The 20,501-nt window shown below is 38.6% G+C and overlaps 1 protein-coding gene across 1 annotated transcript; it reads right to left on the bottom strand.

Moving 5' to 3' along the window:
• Window positions 1-5,578: 5,578 nt before the first annotated feature.
• Window positions 5,579-10,679, bottom strand: LOC111907817 (uncharacterized). Its single transcript, XM_052767735.1, has 7 exons — window positions 10,200-10,679; window positions 9,853-10,094; window positions 9,108-9,489; window positions 8,058-8,711; window positions 6,797-7,622; window positions 5,694-6,400; window positions 5,579-5,650 (listed from the first exon to the last, which is right to left on the bottom strand). Exons 1-7 carry the CDS (start codon window positions 10,677-10,679, stop codon window positions 5,579-5,581), a joined length of 3,363 nt encoding a protein of 1,120 aa, XP_052623695.1.
• Window positions 10,680-20,501: the final 9,822 nt, after the last annotated feature.

The raw sequence follows: 20,501 nt of genomic DNA, 5'->3' as shown, positions 1-20,501 counted from the left end.
ATCATCCTTTTCAGCCATCTTTTTAAGGACACAATCTTTAGCATAGTGGTTTTTCCCACCATAGTAGTAACAGCTTACTCCAGAATCACCATCCACCTTCGGTTCCTTCTTGGGCTCTTCAACCTTCGGTTCATTGTTAACTTTTTCTTAACTATAACTCCCCTGCCAGTTTCGGTTTTTATTGCTGGGGAATCTCTTCTTTATGAACCTCTTGGGGTTAGACACCATCATAGCATAATCCTCAGACGTGAGGTCATACTCCTCCAAGTTAAGGTCTTCATCCTCCATCACAACTTTACTTTTTGACAGGAGGGCCAGCGAACCAAGGCTTGAAACAACGTTCTTCTCCTGCAGTACAATCTTCTCCTGGGACTTGAGAATACCCACCAGTTTCGCCAAAGAATATTGTTGGATATTATTCCTTTTATATATCAGCTCAGATACCGATTGTTGGAAATATAAAAATCTGATCACTGCGACAAAAGGCTCGGTTACCGGTCACTGTGTGATAGATATATAAGTTTAAGATATAAGATGTAAATATATATAAAGAATAATAATTGCGGAATAAGTATAAATATGAAAGCTATAAATGACTGAAAGCTATAATAATATAAATGACTATATTTAAATGACGTAAAGCTATAAATAATATAAATGACTGTATTTAAATGACATAAAGCTATAATAAAATATATATATATATATATATATATATATATATATATATATATATATATAAGTATATAAATATATATCAAGTAGGTTCGTCAATAAATTGACTGAACTGGACTCGTGGAACGACTGGTCGATATTTGTTCTCTTGGAAGGACCGGTCGATATTGGGACTCTTGGAACGACTGGTCGATATTTGTTCAAAGATCAATCCGGTATTTGATAAGTAGTAAAAAGTTCATTTTCATGTAAAATGGATTGTTTACAAAACAGTGCAAAGTACACGAGTCATGTATTTGTATACGGGTATCGGGTGTTTTGAGGAGATTTGATGAGGTTGGAGTGGGTATTTGGAGGGTGTTAGGAGGTGGAATAAGGTTGTAATTTTGGTGGTGTAAGGCAGCAAAGATGGTGAAGTTGAAGGAGCTTTGGGTGGTGATGGATGTAGATTTTCGGAGTAAATCTCTCTGGATAGCCAATTCTCTCTCGCGTCTCTTTGGGGTTTCCCGTGGTCAAAATCGTCCACGAAAATTTCTAGATGTAGGTAATGTCCTGAAGAATTGATGGTGAAAATCTCCCTAGTAGTATTTTGGCTGTGTTGTTCTCGCTTTTTTGTTTTCTAACATGAAGATTCTGAACTCAAAAACAGAAATCTCTCTGGATAGCCAATTCTCTCTCGCGTCTCTTTGGGGTTTCCCGTGGTCAAAATCGTCCACGAAAATTTCTAGATGTAGGTAAGGTCCTGAAGAATTGATGGTGAAAATCTCCCTAGTAGTATTTTGGCTGTGTTGTTCTCGCTTTTTTGTTTTCTAACATGAAGATTCTGAACTCAAAAACAGAAATCTCTCTGGATAGCCAATTCTCTCTCGCGTCTCTTTGGGGTTTCCCGTGGTCAAAATCGTCCACGAAAATTTCTAGATGTAGGTAAGGTCCTGAAGAATTGATGGTGAAAATCTCCCTAGTCTTTTTGTGCTTGTACCGAGCCCAGTTGTCTTCGTTTCTGACTTGAAGATTCTGCTGTCGAAAAACAGCAAGTGGTGATGGTTGTGGTTATTTGAAAGGGGTTTTTTTGGAGGAGGTTTAAGGATGGTATTTGGAGGGTGTTAGGAGAGTATTTTGAGGTTGTTTGGAGGTTGGAATGAGGTTGATATAAGGTGGTGAAAGTTTATGAACATGATGATGTTTGATGGGTTGAAGATGAACACCTTGAGTTTGAATGAAGAAGATGAAGATAGTTGATGATGTTCTTCATTTTTGGTTGTTGTTGATCTTGATGTTCTTGGTTATCTCCAGGGATGAAGATTGAGAGGGTGTGGTTTTACAAAGGAAAATTCACTATAACATATGAATCTCTCTTAGTCTCTTATATTCTCACTGTTTAACACACATTACATACACATGTATATATATATGAGAAACAAATATCTTGTAGTAGTGCACTTGAGTGGTTTTTGAAAGAGTTGGCTTCAAGTTGATGTAGAGTAGGAGGTAAAAAACGTGGGTGTGGGTTTTGCTTCACATTTCCGTTACTTTGTTGACTATTCCTTGTTGACTACTTCCATTTCTTGACTTTTCAATATACAACATATATATATATATATATATATATATATATATATATATATATATATATATATATAGATATATAATACATATATACATATATAATACATACATATATATAATACATATATATATATATATATATATATATATATATATATATATATATATATATATATATATATATTGTTGAAACTGTTTAGTCACACATTTGTGTTTTCGTCATTCGCGTGTTTTCGTATTTTCCGTTTTGATCACGCATTCATGCAACCTGAAATAACTGATAATATTTATTAGATTGTATAAAAACAGTTCATCTTATTTCAATGATGGTCACATACAAGCTTACATAAGAACATTTTTCAACAATTTCCCCCTATGTGATCATTGCTGAAATAAGGACAGGTATGATATAATCATATTGACAATTTAACTTTTGAAGATTCGAGATAAAAGATTTGTCAATAGATAAGATATATATAAAACCATAGCAATTGATTTGAAAGTTTGTGACTTGGTTTAACATATCTTATGTAAAAGATTTTCAGAAATTTGTTTCCGAATCAAAGTCTCAGGTTCGGTTATCAAAGGGTAGCCATATATGTATCTAAAGAAATTTCTTAAGATTTTATAGCATTATTAATGACGACAAGTGGTTTAACAGGTCGATTCAGATGAACGCTCATTGGTATAGCTCACACTTCACTTGGGTGTTTAGTTGTTCTGGCAGCAGAACAAGTTAATGATCACTAAAAATGAGTGATATCTCTCTCTGACGACTCACACTCATATTGGAGGTGTTCAACTATGCTTTTCTTGAAAGGTCACTTAGTCTCATTATTAGATAATCAATCACATAAGACTGGTTTCGGCATTACTCAGCGGGTTTCTTCATTCATGCCATTAACTTTCTCTCTCTCTCCGTCGGGAAATACATGTAGAGGGGTTTAGCAATTTTCATAGTGCAGTTTGCAACTAAGAACTTTCATTGATGAAGGCTACAGTATCCCGGGAAATCCTTTGTTGTTGCAGCTTTTTCTTTGATGGTATCCTTTTTGTTGATCAATATCCTTTTTGTTGTAAAAGGATATTTTGTTTTAGCATCGAGAATTTGCTACATTTGAGAAAATTGGGATTTTTGAGAGTATCTATCTTGCGGGATTAAGATATCCCTTTTTGTGAAAAATGGTTAAAAACAGATCACGAGATCTTTTGATGTTTGCTTTGAAATAACCATTTGATTGAACTTTGTTTGAAAATACCAAATGTAGAGTTTTTTTTGTTTTGTTTGGTATTTCTTCAGTGAATGATTTGGCTTTCTTGTTGATTCCTTTTTATCTTGTTTCGTCTTTTCTTGTTGATGGATCACGGGATCTCAAGACATCATTTTTGGTTGGCTTATATCTAGGTAGGGATTAGTGGCATAAAAGACAGTTTGTCTAGTATGTATGAAATGAATGTATCGTCCCTGGTCATTTTGATATCTAAGCAAAAATGAGACCGTGACAAGGTATAATCGGATATACCTTATAAGCAATAGTGACACACCTAAGCTCACAAGAAATGAATTCCACAATGATTCAGATTGATGAGGCACAAATTCTCACATGGGTTTTTGTTTTCATCTGAACCTCCTAACCTTATGTCCCTTTTTGAAATCATCAATAATGAAATAAAATTGAAGGAAATAAAGTTATGTACATTATGAAAAGTAGGAGATTTGAACCTTCACTCCAATTGAGAATCAATATGACTTAATATCTTCATCGAGCATAAGCATCTGAAAATTAAGTCAAAAGACGATTAATCACAAGGTTCTATAAAAGCTTATTATGGCAAGTCTTTTATAATATTTTTGAAGATTTGTTTTTCTGAATGTTTTTGGAAATATTGGTTATTTCAATGTTTTTGGTTTTTTTGAAAAGAAAGCAGTTTTCAAATGTTTTTGAATTTTCTTTTTGAATGAAAGTAAACACACTTTTGTACAAACAAAAAGTAAAAGTTTAAGGATGGATGTTATCTGGATTTAACATTCCTAGACGGCCTAGGAAGTATTGAAACTTCGTTTCATCGAGAGCCTTAGTGAAGACATCGGCAATTTGATCTTCGGAGTTGATGAAGTGTAGTTCGATATGACCCTTTTGAATGTTGTCTTTGATAAAGTGATATCGAATGTCGATGTGCTTTGTCATGGAATGGTGAACGGGATTGTGAGAAATGGCAATTGCACTAGTTGAGTCACAAAATATGGGAATTTGTGAGATTTTGAAGCCATAGTCACGCAGTTGAGTTTGCATCCATATGACTTGTGAACAACAGCTGGCGGCAGCGACATATTCAGCTTCTGCTGTTGATGTGGATACACACGTCTGTTTCTTTGAAGTCCAACTCACTAGTCTACCTCCTAGGAATTGACAGCTACCAGATGTACTCTTCCTATCTAGCTTGCATCCTCCGTAGTCTGAGTCGGTGAAAGCGTTCAGCTGAAAATCGGATTTAGCTGGATACCAAAGGCCAAGTTTGGGAGTGCCTTTAAGGTATTTGAAGATGCGTTTCACAGCAACTACATGGGATTCCATAGGATTTGCTTGGTATCTAGCACAAACACATGTAGAAAACATGATGTCAGGTCTGCTGGCAATGAGGTACAAGAGTGATCCGATCATTCCACGATATCTTTTCTGGTCAACGGGTTTGCCATTTAAGTCTGCATCAATTTTGTATCCAAAAGCCATTGGGGTTTTTGCGGTATTGGATTTTTCCATTGAAAAACGAGTGAGTAGGTTTTTGACATAATTCTCTTGGTTGATGAAAATGCCATCAGTTGACTGTTTGATTTGAAGTCCGAGAAAAGTAGTCATCTCCCCAATCATGCTCATTTCAAATTTGCTCTTCATTAGATCTGCAAACTTAACACTTAAAGATTCATCAGTAGAACCGAAAATAATGTCATCAACATATATTTGTACGATTAACAGATGTTTATTAAAGATTTTACGAAAGAGTGTTTGATCAATTGAACCTCTTTTAAAACCTGATTCTTCGAGAAAGGTTGACAACGTGGCATACCAAGCTCGAGGTGCTTGTTTCAAGCCGTAGACAGCTTTCTGCAATTTAAAGCTGTGATCTGGAAATTTGGGATCTTCGAAACCTGGTGGTTGTTGGATGTATACTTCGCGATCTATCTCTCCATGTAGGAATGCACATTTAACATCCATTTGGAATACTTTGAAATTCTTATGTGCAGCATATGCAAGAAAGATGCGAATTGCTTCAATTCGGGCAACTGGAGCATATGTTTCATCGTAGTCGATTCCCTCTTGTTGTGAATATCCTTTGACTACAAGACGTGCCTTGTTTCGACAAATGATTCCTTGATCGTCAGTCTTGTTTCTGTATACCCATCTTGAACCTATAACAGTAACATCGGGTGGAGTAGGAACAAGATTCCATACGTCGTTTCTTTCAAATTCTGCTAGCTCTTCTTGCATAGCTTTTACCCAATCTGGATCTTTTATAGCAGAATGTATGGTTTTGGGTTCGGTCGTGGATAAGAAGGCTCCAAATAAACATTCATTTGTGGATGCGCCTCTAGTCTGAATGCCTATGTTGGGATCTCCGATGATTTGGTCTGTTGGATGATTTCTGGTCCACTTTATTAAGCGATTCTCTTCCGCTATAATAATTGGAGTTTCAGTATCCCATTGTTCTTCTCCGGGCGTTTCATCTTGGAATAGGTTTGAAGGTTCCCCCATAAATGATGCATCGGGATTGTTTTGGCTATTTGGGGTTCGGGTGTTTAAAGGAGGATTTGGTGTTTGTTCCAAAGAGGAAGTATGTGTTGGTGGTTCCCCCTCGAATTGATTTGCATCATTTTGGTTTGTTTGTGGAATTACTTCACTGGGTGTTCCTGTAGGGTCAATTAAAGTAGTTAGAAGTTCAGAATTGTAAGCGGTTTTTGGTTGTTCAAAAAGCAAATCAAGATCGATTTCAATGTCTATGTCAGGAGAAGGTGTTTGTTGAATTGGATTTTGAAAAATATTTTCAATCATTTTTGAACCAAAATGTTCACGATCCAATTTCCTAACATAAAATTCATCGAAATGAACATCGGTACTTTCTTCAATTACTCTAGTACGTTTATTCAGTACTCGATAAGCAGCTGAAGAAAAAGAGTAACCAAGGAAAATTCCTTCGTCCGACCTTGATTCAAATTTTGAAAGGTGATCTTTATTATTCTTTACGAAGCATCGACAACCGAAAATATGGAAAAATTTGATGTTTGGTTTTCGGTTGTTAATGACTTCATATGGTGTTTTATGAAGATGTTTATGGATTAAGGAACGATTTTGAGTATAGCAAGCTGTGGCTATTGCTTCTGCCCAGAAGTATTGTGGCAGATCAGCGAAGATAAGCATTGATCTTGCAGCTTCACATAGAGTTCGGTTCCTTCTTTCGACAACACCGTTCTGTTGTGGAGTGTATGGGGCTGAGAAGTTATGTTCAATTCCTTTGTCTTTGAGAAATGAATCTAGAGTATTGTTTTTGAACTCTAAACCATTATCACTTCGGATTCTTCGAACAGGTCGTTTCAACTTCAGCTCGATTTGTTTGATGAAGTTGATCATCTCTTCAGGTGCTTCTGATTTTAGTCTTAAGAAAAAGACCCAAGTAAAGCGCGAGAAACCATCAACGACAACAAGAATGTACTTCTTCCCTTGAATGGTTTGGGTTTTGGCAGGGCCACAAAGGTCTATGTGCAACAACTCTAGTGGTTCGGACACACTAGATTCTGAGATGCTTTTGTGAGTGGATTTGGAAAGTTTTCCTTTTTCACATGCGGCACAAAGAGTTTCGTTATCAAGCTTCAGAAGTGGTAGCCCTCGAACAAGATCATCGCCGATTAATTTGTTGATGTACCCAAAGTTTAGATGGGAAAGGCGGCGGTGCCATAACCAACTAATATCTGCTGGGGCTTTAGATAGCAGACATATATCGGGTTTACCATAGATAAGATCCATGTCAAGTGGATACATATTTCCGGCACGGTCAGAATCAACTATAACATCTTTGGTTTTGGCGTCCATGATCAAGCTTCGTTGTTTGGTGAAAAGAACTTCAAGATTGTTATCACACAGTTGAGAAACACTGATGAGGTTGTGTTTCAGGTCATCGACGAAGGCAACTTTCTTTATGGTAAAATTACCATTTGTTATGTTTCCATAACCTTTGATTTTTGCTTTCATGTTGTTGCCGAAGGTAACATCTTGATTGGTTTGTATAGGTTTGAAGTCACGTAAGTAGTTCCGGTTTCCTGTCATATGCTTGGAGCAGCCACTATCAATATACCATGTATCATCATTGGGTTCTCCAGCATTAAGTACCTACAATCAGACAGAAACTTTAGGTACCCAAATCTGAATGGGTCCTGGTTTGTCAGTTGTTATTTTGGGTGCTTTTCTTAATGAATTTCTTTTATCATTTGACTTCACATTATTGTAATGGTTTGGTTTATAACGATGGAATGGTTGAGGTTTGATTTGATCTATCAATTTTACCCAAAATGCGATTTGTTTTTGAAAACCTGTGGGTTGATAAGATCTGTGATTTGGTGAAAGATATCCTAGATGTGAAGGTTTGTTTGAAAAGTTTTCTTCATATCTGGGATGTGATGGGCGGTTTTGAAAAGCTTTTTGAGGATGATGGTTTGAAACTTTCGGATGTGATGGTTTTTGAAAGTTCCTTGAATGATTAAAAGTAATATCTTGAAAGCGGTTTTCAAAAGGTTTTTGAAAAGATTTTGGTTTTTGTTTGGAAACCTGTTTATGAGGTATGACGTTTGGTTTCTTTGGTTGTTTTTCAAAAAGGTTTGGTTTGATTAGTGGGGTTTTGGTGACTTGAATGGATTTTTTGCTTGTTTGTTGTTTCTTGGAGTATTTTTGTCCCAGACTAGTTTTTCCAACAATTGATGAAGTCATTGTAGGAAAAGCAGTTGGTATAGAAGTACTACCATCCTTATAAGAGGAATTTTCTCCATTCAAAAAGTTTTTGAGTTTAGTGGTTCCATCAGTATTTTTGATTTGGTGAGTTAAAGAACTTGCAGAGTCTGTTTTAGAATTTACAACTCTTTTGAAAGACTTTTTGGAAACACTGAAAGCAGTATCATCTGGACTACAGTTGATAACTGTTTCGTCATCTGAATCTTCCTCATTAACAGATGTGAAAAGATTATGTAGAGTAGATTCAGAGTTTTCACAATTCGTCATGTTTTTCTGTTTTGCTTGTTCAATTTCAAAGGATTCTCTTCCAATTCCTGGTCTATAATTCGTATCAATTTTGCCAGTTCCCAAGGTGTTTGCCTTGGTGAAAATATCATCACTTAGTTTTCTGGCAACTTTGATAGAATCCATATTCCATATCAGTCTTTTATTCTCGGTTTCAAGAGAATTGATTTGTTTTAAAGAATCAGTCAGCTTTTCATTTAAAACATTGTATTTGTCAGTTGATTCTTGAAAGTCTTGTTTCAACTGAAGGATTTCCATTTCTAAAACATCTTTTATTTCAGAAGAAATGACTGACTGATTTTTTAGTTCCAAATCCCTTTTCTGAATTAGGGACTGATTTAATTGTTCCAAGACGTGATTATAATCTTCTGATTTTCTTTCAACGTCTCTTTCCAATTTGCTTTTCGTTCTTGTTAATTCTCCAAATTTGAGTTGCAAGGTTTGTAACTCAGATTTGCAAATATCATAATTGACCATTGTGTCATGATATGTTTTGAGATCAACTTCCAGACTAGTCTCAATTTTGGTTATGTGGGACTCAAAAATTGTTTTGGAAAAACCAAGTTCAGAGATCATAGACCATACCTGTTCTATGATGTTTGGAGCTCTTGAAGGTATTTCAACACCAGCTACGAAGCAGAAGTTTGATTGTGTTGGTTCGTGTTCAGCTTCGTCATCAGAAGTTGGCCAGTATTCCACACTTGGTTCATGGATTGCCATCAATGCTCTTTGCTTTTCTTGGTTTTCCAGTTTCTTCAATTCATCGGCTCTTTGAGCATAGTATGCTGAGTCTTTGATTTTGGTTTTGTTTTTGGCTCGACATTCTCTGGCATAGTGATTTGTTCCTTTGCAGTTGTGACAAATGATCACTTCTTCATCACTATCATCCTTTTGACTTTTAATCGGAAGTCTTTCAGGTGTTTGAGTTTGGGCTTGTTGGGAAGGTTGAGAATGGTTTTGTTGGAATCTAAAATTTTGGTTGTTTTGAAAACCATTGTTTTGATTGTTGTAACCTTGATTTTGGAAACCTCTATTTTGATTTTGAAAACTATTGTTTGGATTGTGATTATGACCTGAGTTGGGATCGTTTTGAAATCCCTGGTTTTGAAAACCTTGGTTTGAGTTATTTTGGAAAGAAGGTCTTTGAGAATTTTGTCCAAAGTAAGGTCTAGGTTGAAAACCTGAGTTGTTTTGACCAAAAGATGGTCTTGGTTGAAAACTTGAGTTATTTTGTCCAAAAGATGGTCTTGGTTGAAAATTTGGTCTAAAATTTGATTGACCATGATTTGGGATAAATCTCTGGAGATTTGTGTTTGCAACCAACGCACACAGTTGTTGATAATCTGCTTCATCATTTGAATCAGACTGGAAGGCTTGGTTTTGAAAAGATGTAGTCTGATTAAAATGATTAAAGTTTTGATCATTGAAAGGTGTTTGGTTTTGAGAAGTTGTGGACACAAGTGCAAGTGGTCCTCCAAAAGCTGCAATGGTTGGTGGGTCAATCGAGGATTCATACGATTGAAGTTCTCCATACAAATTGTACAAAGATTCGGTATGAATAGCTGGATTTCCCTGAATAATGAGTTTAACCATTTTCCAGCTTTCGAACAGATTGTTTAAAAACTTGAGATTTATCTCGTGTTGTGTCTTTTTGATACCCAAATTGTTCATTTTAACCATAATCAAATTGAACCTATCATGAGCATCATGGATGGTTTCTGATGAAAGCATTTTGAAATTATCAAATTCATTCAAAACAGATGTTCTTTTGTTTCCGATGATTCTTTTATTTCCACAAAAACGATTTTTCAAATTCTCCCAAATTTGATTTGCGGTTAACAGTATAATGTCATCCATTTGACTTAGAATACTGTGAGGTATTCCAGAAACAAGTTCCTTTTTGGCTTGGAGTTCCAACTTTTTTGTAATTTCAACTTGAGTGGCTTGATTTGTAGCAAGAGTAGCCATATTTTCTGGAGTAACATATGTTCCTTCTACACACTTCCAGACATCTTCATTTATAGCATTAAGATGAAGATTCATACGGCCAACCCACGAATTATACTCTTCAGGAATAAGTATGGGTGCCCGTGAACCAGATCCTAAGCTATTTGCAATGGAGACAGAGTTCATGTTGGAGTAATTTGCCAAAGACATTTTTTGAAAGGATTTTGAACAAGTGATATTAAAATGAAATTTTTAAAGAAAAGCTTATGGAAGGTTTATAAACGCTATAACCAAAAGTTTTTCGACAAAAATTTCAAGGTAAATCACACAAGCTCTGATACCAATTGTTGGATATTATTCCTTTTATATATCAGCTCAGATACCGATTGTTGGAAATATAAAAATTTGATCACTGCGACAAAAGGCTCGGTTACCGGTCACTGTGTGATAGATATATAAGTTTAAGATATAAGATGTAAATATATATAAAGAATAATAATTGCGGAATAAGTATAAATATGAAAGCTATAAATGACTGAAAGCTATAATAATATAAATGACTATATTTAAATGACGTAAAGCTATAAATAATATAAATGACTGTATTTAAATGACATAAAGCTATAATAAAATATATATATATATATATATATATATATATATATATATATATATATATATATATATAAGTATATAAATATATATCAAGTAGGTTCGTCAATAAATTGACTGAACTGGACTCGTGGAACGACTGGTCGATATTTGTTCTCTTGGAAGGACCGGTCGATATTGGGACTCTTGGAACGACTGGTCGATATTTGTTCAAAGATCAATCCGGTATTTGATAAGTAGTAAAAAGTTCATTTTCATGTAAAATGGATTGTTTACAAAACAGTGCAAAGTACACGAGTCATGTATTTGTATACGGGTATCGGGTGTTTTGAGGAGATTTGATGAGGTTGGAGTGGGTATTTGGAGGGTGTTAGGAGGTGGAATAAGGTTGTAATTTTGGTGGTGTAAGGCAGCAAAGATGGTGAAGTTGAAGGAGCTTTGGGTGGTGATGGATGTAGATTTTCGGAGTAAATCTCTCTGGATAGCCAATTCTCTCTCGCGTCTCTTTGGGGTTTCCCGTGGTCAAAATCGTCCACGAAAATTTCTAGATGTAGGTAATGTCCTGAAGAATTGATGGTGAAAATCTCCCTAGTAGTATTTTGGCTGTGTTGTTCTCGCTTTTTTGTTTTCTAACATGAAGATTCTGAACTCAAAAACAGAAATCTCTCTGGATAGCCAATTCTCTCTCGCGTCTCTTTGGGGTTTCCCGTGGTCAAAATCGTCCACGAAAATTTCTAGATGTAGGTAAGGTCCTGAAGAATTGATGGTGAAAATCTCCCTAGTAGTATTTTGGCTGTGTTGTTCTCGCTTTTTTGTTTTCTAACATGAAGATTCTGAACTCAAAAACAGAAATCTCTCTGGATAGCCAATTCTCTCTCGCGTCTCTTTGGGGTTTCCCGTGGTCAAAATCGTCCACGAAAATTTCTAGATGTAGGTAAGGTCCTGAAGAATTGATGGTGAAAATCTCCCTAGTCTTTTTGTGCTTGTACCGAGCCCAGTTGTCTTCGTTTCTGACTTGAAGATTCTGCTGTCGAAAAACAGCAAGTGGTGATGGTTGTGGTTATTTGAAAGGGGTTTTTTTGGAGGAGGTTTAAGGATGGTATTTGGAGGGTGTTAGGAGAGTATTTTGAGGTTGTTTGGAGGTTGGAATGAGGTTGATATAAGGTGGTGAAAGTTTATGAACATGATGATGTTTGATGGGTTGAAGATGAACACCTTGAGTTTGAATGAAGAAGATGAAGATAGTTGATGATGTTCTTCATTTTTGGTTGTTGTTGATCTTGATGTTCTTGGTTATCTCCAGGGATGAAGATTGAGAGGGTGTGGTTTTACAAAGGAAAATTCACTATAACATATGAATCTCTCTTAGTCTCTTATATTCTCACTAACTCTAAACATACACTACATACACATGTATATATATGAGAAACAAATATCTAGTAGTAGTACACTTGAGTGTAAGTTGAAAGATGCAAGTTGATGTAGAGCTAGGAGCAAAGAACGTGGGAAGGTTTTAGGCTTCTTCATCCTTGACTTTTCTTGACTTCCTCCTTTGTTTGACTTATTCAACACATATACATATCTATATATATAATACATATATATATAACACATACATATATATAATACATATATATACATACGTGTATATATATATATATATATATATATATATATATATATATATATATATATATATATATATATATATTGGTGAAACTTTTTAGTCACACAGCTAATTTTCTCGTCTATGCGCGTGCTTTCGTATTTTCCGTTTTATCACGCATTCATGCAACCTGAAATAACTGATAATATTTGTTAGATTGTATAAAAACAGTTCATCTTATTTCAGTTATGGTCACATACAAGGTTACATAAGAACATTTTTCAACAAATATGATTTAAACTGCTCATGGGCTTTGACTGTAGACACCACTGCTCTCCATTCAGACCTCAGACCATTTAAGAATGTAACATTCTGCTCGATAAGCTTCCTTTAGATGTCATGTTTGATCATCTTGCTGAGAAGATGATTAAAGCGATCGAACGTCTGGGTCACTGTTTCTTCTGCTCCTTGCCTGAATTCTCCAAACTCAGATAAGAGCAAGGTTTGGATAGAATGTTCAAGATCCTCGTCTGTAGAGTACAGTTCGCGAAGTCTATCCCAAACTTCCTTTGCCGTCGTGCATGAGCTGACCAACCTGAAGGTGTCGGACTGAAGGGCGAATCTTATCAATCTTAACGCCTTGATATTACACTGGAATTTATCCTTTTCATCTTGTGCAATATCTTTAACATCCTTCAGCAGATCATTCTACTCCTTTTGAGTTTTGACAATCCTGGACGTTGCAGAATGAGAAAAAGGTCCATTAATGATAGCTTCCCATATGAGGTATCCATTATCCTCAGATCCTATCACGTAGTCTTCGAAGTGATGCGCCCAGACTTCACAGTCATGGGTATATAGGATTGGAATCTTCGTGGTTGAACCGATGCTGTTGGAAATATTGATAGGATTTGATTGCGACTCATCCATTATGATCGAAAAACCTGTTCAAAGATCAGACTTGTAATAAAGCAGATTAGGGCAAAACAATAAATATCAAGATACGTCAATAATGAGATGACGGCTCAATAAATATCGGTAGTTGCGGAAAAACCCTAATTGAAATCTTTTCACAGAAAAGATGTGTATCGATTACACAGCCTCCTGCTCTGATACCAATTGATGAGATTAAAACTTTAATCTTTGAAGATCGATTAGATCTTAAACAGGTAAGTAAATATAAAACAGCAAGAACACGAAAATAAGGACAAGGCAAGAGTGAATCAAACGTGTTGAATGATTAAAACAAAATCCTCAAAAGAGCTCGATTAAGAACATCAACTATAGAGGATTGGTAGGTTTACAAGAAGGATCAAAGAAATCTGTAAAAATTATCGTTATGCTCTAGATCAATCCTTTACCTAATATGCATGCAAGCATATAATTATATAATAAACATAATGGGCTCTCGGTTGGACAGGCCCAAACCGGAATACAAATTAAATAAACAAATAGTTGAGCCCAAAGACGCAACCCTTGAACAAATCTTCAACCCAACAATCTCCCCCTTTGCGTCAATTGGAGCGAGATCTTCGCTTGTTACTTGGGCCAGCAGCGGAGACAGGTACCTTCTTCTTCACGGTGTTAAACAGACGAGAGATAAGAGCCAGAATCGTCTGCCTAAACCTGATGTACCACTGGATCATGTCATTGAAGTACTTAACATCATCCGTTGTATTCTCTTTACACCTTTGGATGATCGACAACACGTGCTCTAGACAAGCAGTGGTGTAAAGATGTTTGTCAGCTAAAGCAAAGATACATTTTTGTCCTTCTGCTCTAGTGAACATAACCGAATTGCGTCTCGGGTCGATCTTGCCCATTTTCATCTGATTGAGATCACTTGCCGATCCCACAGGAGCTATCTTCGGTTTCTTCTTGAAGACAGTGGCTACCTCCTGATCCATAAGGGCTACCTCCATGATATAACAGACAATCATCCTCTTGAGATGGTCTATGATCGGACCATATTCAGCTTCATTTGTCAAGAGGATGTTATGCAAAACAATCCAATCATGAGGATTTAAGTTCGGTAGATATGCCAGGGAGATATGATGTGCAGTTCTTGCAGATCCTCGAATCACCTTGAACCGAACATTAATGAATCTACCTTCGGTGTAAGGCTTCAGTACCCAGACGTTCACTATCTTCTGGGCGCTCCAAGTTAGATACTGAGGACGAGCAGCCTTCAGATAGAAGTCGATGAGCTCCCTATCAACCTCAGGGTTCGGATGAGGGACTTCATAAATATTTGAGAAGGCGTGGAAGATAAACGCCTTTCGAGTCAACGGCATGTCGAACTGCGAATCGACAGAATTATTGCAGTCGAACGAAATCACCGGCTCGAGCGATAAGATGCTGGGAGTGTCTATGGCCTCTTTGATCATTCACTCCCGAGTCCAGGCAGGGAAGAGAGTCTTCCTGCTCTCGAGTAGATCGTTGGCTTCCTTCTGCTTGCGTTCAGCTTCTTCAGCCTCTCGCGCCACACGACTAACATCTTCATCAGCATTGCGACTGTTCTTTCGTTTCAACATGTCAGCAATGGTTTCTTTATCTTCATCTTCATCTTCATCTTCTTCCTCAGCTATGTTTTTCCCTTTGTCTTTCACACCCGAACCCGAAGCTTGACCAGTCGGAGGTGGTTCGGTTGTGTGAGTAGCTTTGGAGGAAGGAGGTGGTTTCGATCCAGTCTTTTACTGACAAAGTGGACGCGTGTGCGAAATCCAAGCGACATCCCTCTGGCACTTAAAGGCGCGTGAGGATTTGAGACGGTTTTCTTCTGAAACGGCGCTTGTTGGGCGGCGTGATCCTAGGAATCTGACACTCTCTCTCCTACGTGATCATCGCACGCCTCAACTGTCACGCATCTGTCATTCAGGAAACCTTTTCGTATTTCCATAGAAGATTTGAAACGATTTTTCTCTCTCCTTTCACCCACTATAAAAGGCAGTCTTCACCACGATTTACCTCTTTACTGCTTCAAAATTTACAAGAGAGCCAAAACTCGAAAAAGCTTCACTGTTCATCTTCTTCTTCCTACCTTCAACAATGGCAGAATCATCTTCCGTCCATGGTACCTCACAAATCCTTCCTATTCGTCCACAACAATGCCTGGTGATCGACCTAAACCCTCTGGCGTACGACTCTTACATGTCGCCGATCATCGAGTGCCTGAAGTACTCCCAAATCGCTCCAGCTCTCTCCAGGATTGAGTCTGTGCCAATGGTGGTTCTCTCGTAGGTGTATGCGACTGCCTATTACGACAAAGCAGTCAAGCGGGTGTTCTTCGAGGTTGCTGATCACAAAACCTCTATTTCTCGACAACGATTTGGCACTTTGATTGGTTTGGCTGCTGACCCATCGCGAATTAATCCGGAGACGATTCCGATTGGGCATCTTTACAACATGTTCTATAACATGGGGTACACGGAGGCGCTCGTCTCCGTCGCAAAGTTCAAGAAGTCCTGCTTGCCACCGCAGTGGAACGGCATGTTCACAGTTCTCTTCAAGGGCTTGTCTGAACGGAGCTCAGGATCTGATGGTGCTAGTCGACTGTTCTTGTCGGTTATGTACGCAGTTTACAACGGCGTCAACCTCGACTTTGGGTTGGTCCTCTGGCAACAGCTCATCCAGAGCCTTTCTTCTTCATCACGACATTCTGAGGTGTCGCTTGCCCGGTTCTGGATTCTTATCACCAAATGGGCGATGGATAAGCTGGATATACCTACTGCTACTGGTGCGGTGATGTCTTCGGTCGGTACTTTTCATACCACCAAGATAATCGTTTCTGATGCATCCAGGTTCTCTTTCATTGGCTCTATTCCGGAGACAATGTATGGCAACATCCCATCCGACAGCAGGATCATCCGGACGATCAAAGAGTTCAAGGCATCTGGTCCTAGGGAACTTACACCGGAAATGCTAAAGTCCATCCATGATGCTGACAAACCGGTGCCCAGGGGCAAAAAGGCGGACAAAGGGAAGCAAGCGACCAAAGCTCCTAAGGGTCCTTCTCTCAAGAAGAGGAAACAGACAAAAGCTGCACAGTCCCCACAGCCGAAGAGGAGGAAGACTCAACCGAAGCGCAAGCTTGTTATTTCCTCTTCTTCGAGTGACTCTGAAGGCGAGAGTTCGGACTCGGATGGCTCTCAAAGAGGCGAAACCCCTCCAGGAGGCAACACCCCACCCCGATCTCCTACCCCAGATATGGAAATCCACAACTCACCCATTCCTTCACCCACTCAAACCATTCCTACTTCCATTCCCACCATAAACCCCACTGCCACTATTCCTCCAACCTCTTTCCCTATACCACCACCCATTTTCACAACTGCAACCGAAACACCACCTGTAATCGAAACCCCACCCGTAACCAAACCACCTCAAACCGAAACCCATACAACCGAACCTACCCACACTCAACCACCACCCGAAACTACCCCACCCCACACTCAACCTGAATCCACAAAACCCACAACACCCCCAGCTTCACCACCCCAACCATCTCCAGATCACGCCTCTGATGGAGATAACCCGTTCCTTGGCGGTGATAACATGACCTTCGATTCGGTCTATTTTAGTCCGTTTCAGGTTCAGAGTGATGAAGAGGATGATGCTCCAGTGACAAAGAAGCATCTTAAGGAGCTCAACGAGAAGGTTGACTTACTTCTCGCCTCATCTTCCAACCAACAGTCCTCTCTATCTGAAGCTGCACTTCAGAAGATTGTTGATGCCTTCTCCAGGGCTCAGCATGATTCGGTAGCCTCAACCACTGCCGCCATCGACGCCTCTACCAAAGCCTGTGAGGCTGCGACCGCAAAAGTCGATAAACTATTCAACGACGCCTCATCCCTGTTTAAGTCGTTACAGGAGAGTGCGGTTTCTACCAAGACAACTTTGGAACCGATTGTTCAGCAATTGGCAAAGTTCGTCTCAACGGAGTTGACGTCGTTCGCCAACCTTCGCCAATCAATATGCGACGACAACTCGGCCCTTCGTGCCTCCATTGATGAGCGCCTAGCTAAGCTTCAGGAGGATCTCGCAGCTGAGAACTCATTGATGGACGTTCTGGCAAGCAAAACCACCGCCCTAAAGGTCAAGAGCACTCAGCTATCAAACTCTCAACAACAGCTTGAAGCTCTTCGATCCGAAAGGGAGGTCATCAAGACATGTGTTTCGGATGTACACGCTGCCTTATCAAACATCCTAGAAGCACACGATCCAATTCTAAACCATTCGGTGAGGCGAACCCTTGCTGAAAAGCTTTCTCCTGCCATGGACCTTCTCAGCAAAATCGAAGGCTTACCTAGTTTCGTGTCCAATCCGAAACAAGGGGGAGAAGAGAAGAAGACTGGATCGAAACCACCTCCTTCCTCCAAAGCTACTCACACAACCGAACCACCTCCGACTGGTCAAGCTTCGGGTTCGGGTGTGAAAGACAAAGGGAAAAACATAGCTGAGGAAGAAGATGAAGATGAAGATAAAGAAACCATTGCTGACATGTTGAAACGAAAGAACAGTCGCAATGCTGATGAAGATGTTAATCGTGTGGCGCGAGAGGCTGAAGAAGCCGAACGCAAGCAGAAGGAAGCCAACGATCTACTCGAGAGCAGGAAGACTCTCTTCCCTGCCTGGACTCGGGAGCGAATGATCAAAGAGGCCATAGACACTCCCAGCATCTTATGGCTCGAGCCGGTGATTTCGTTCGACTGCAATAATTCTGTCGATTCGCAGTTCGACATGCCGTTGACTCGAAAGGCGTTTATCTTCCACGCCTTCTCAAATATTTATGAAGTCCCTCATCCGAACCCTGAGGTTGATAGGGAGCTCATCGACTTCTATCTGAAGGCTGCTCGTCCTCAGTATCTAACTTGGAGCGCCCAGAAGATAGTGAACGTCCGGGTACTGAAGCCTTACACCGAAGGTAGATTCATTAATGTTCGGTTCAAGGTGATTCGAGGATCTGCAAGAACTGCACATCATATCTCCCTGGCATATCTACCGAACTTAAATCCTCATGATTGGATTGTTTTGCATAACATCCTCTTGACAAATGAAGCTGAATATGGTCCGATCATAGACCATCTCAAGAGGATGATTGTCTGTTATATCATGGAGGTAGCCCTTATGGATCAGGAGGTAGCCACTGTCTTCAAGAAGAAACCGAAGATAGCTCCTGTGGGATCGGCAAGTGATCTCAATCAGATGAAAATGGGCAAGATCGACCCGAGACGCAATTCGGTTATGTTCACTAGAGCAGAAGGACAGAAATGTCTCTTTGCTTTAGCTGACAAACATCTTTACACCACTGCTTGTCTAGAGCACGTGTTGTCGATCATCCAAAGGTGTAAAGAGAATACAGCGGATGATGTTAAGTACTTCAATGACATGATCCAGTGGTACATCAGGTTTAGGCAGACGATTCTGGCTCTTATCTCTCGTCTGTTTAACACCGTGAAGAAGAAGGTACCTGCCTCCGCTGCTGGCCCAAGTAACAAGTGAAGATCTCGCTCCAATTGACGCAAAGAGGGAGATTGTTGGGTTGAAGATTTGTTCAAGGGTTGCGTCTTTGGGCTCAGCTATTTGTTTATTTAATTTGTATTCCGGTTTGGGCCTGTCCAACCGAGAGCCCATTATGTTTATTATATAAGTATATGCTTGCATGCATATTAGGTAAAGGATTGATCTAGAGCATAACGATAATTTTTACAGATTTCTTTGATCCTTCTTGTAAACCTACCAATCCTCTACAGTTGATGTTCTTAATCAAGCTCTTCTGAGGATTTTGTTTTAATCATTCGACACGTTTGATTCACTCTTGGCTTGTTCTTATTTTCGTGTTCTTGCTGTTTTATATTTACTTACCTGTTTAAGATCTAATCGATCTTCAAAGATTAAAGTTTTAATCTCATCAGCCTTCATTACTTGACTGGATGAACAATGGAGAAAGAGGATAAATGTGATTTATTAATATACTATGTGAATAATATATTAAAAGAGAAATCATATTATTTAATGAAAATTTGTCAAGAATTAATTTAGAATTTGTTTTGTGGTCAAAAGAGGTTAACTGAATTAAGGGAGTGATATTGCAATTATGTGATAATTGTTAAATGGGTTGTGGATCCCTAGGTTAAGGGATGGACGAAATCCTTGTGGAAGCCCACTAGATTTTGTCTATAGGGTATTCTAGAAAAGATCCTATAGGCTGCTTAGAGCCTAAGCAATCGGATTAGGTCTTTAACTGAAACCCTAATTCTTCAGCTATATAAAGGACTCCTTGGGCACCTAAAATCAACTACCAAAAACCCTTGAGACGATTTTAAGCCTCCTCCTCCTCTCCCTAATATTCTCCAATTGCTTTTGGTGTTTATGATCTCAAAGGTTCAAGGTTATCAAGCTACAACTGAAAGGTATGTTTCTAAAAGGTTCAAGGTTATCAAGCTACAATTGAAAGGTATGTTTCTAAATTGTTTTTAGTCATAGTATTCGATTTCTGTATGCTAGATTTAGGGTTTACAAGCTTTGGATGATTATTGCATGTACAATTAGAAAAACCTAGATCCAAAGCATTAGGGTTTGCATGTGCAGCATATGATTATTGTTTTGCTCATAACCCAAAAGTTGTGTTCGGCTTTTTTGCATCGCATTCAAGGTGTTCTTTGATTAGGTTATTGTCAAATGTTGTTGATTTGCTCCTTAGGTGCGACTATGAAAGAGGAGTCATGCGTTAGACTCTTTACACTCATTATACGATCAATATAAAGGAGTCCTCAACGATTACAACAAATATGTATTCTTATTCTTCCTTCTTT

The sequence above is a fragment of the Lactuca sativa genome, chromosome 9 (genome assembly GCF_002870075.4).
Source record: "Lactuca sativa cultivar Salinas chromosome 9, Lsat_Salinas_v11, whole genome shotgun sequence".
In the NCBI taxonomy this organism is placed as follows: domain Eukaryota; kingdom Viridiplantae; phylum Streptophyta; class Magnoliopsida; order Asterales; family Asteraceae; genus Lactuca; species Lactuca sativa.
Note: the sequence above shows the minus strand (reverse complement) of the source record. Positions and strands in the feature narration are given on the sequence as shown.

Bases quoted from the DNA above. Each gene is read 5' to 3' on its own strand.
- LOC111907817 (XM_052767735.1), bottom strand. From the start codon at position 10,679: ATGTCTTTGGCAAATTACTCCAACATGAACTCTGTCTCCATTGCAAAT. The intron at 6,401-6,796 runs GTTTAGAGTTCA...CTTTTTCTTCAG, and splicing joins AAGAATCCGAAGTGATAATG to CTGCTTATCGAGTACTGAAT. The intron at 5,651-5,693 runs GTATGGAATCTT...TTACTGTTATAG, and splicing joins CAGAATTTGAAAGAAACGAC to GTTCAAGATGGGTATACAGA.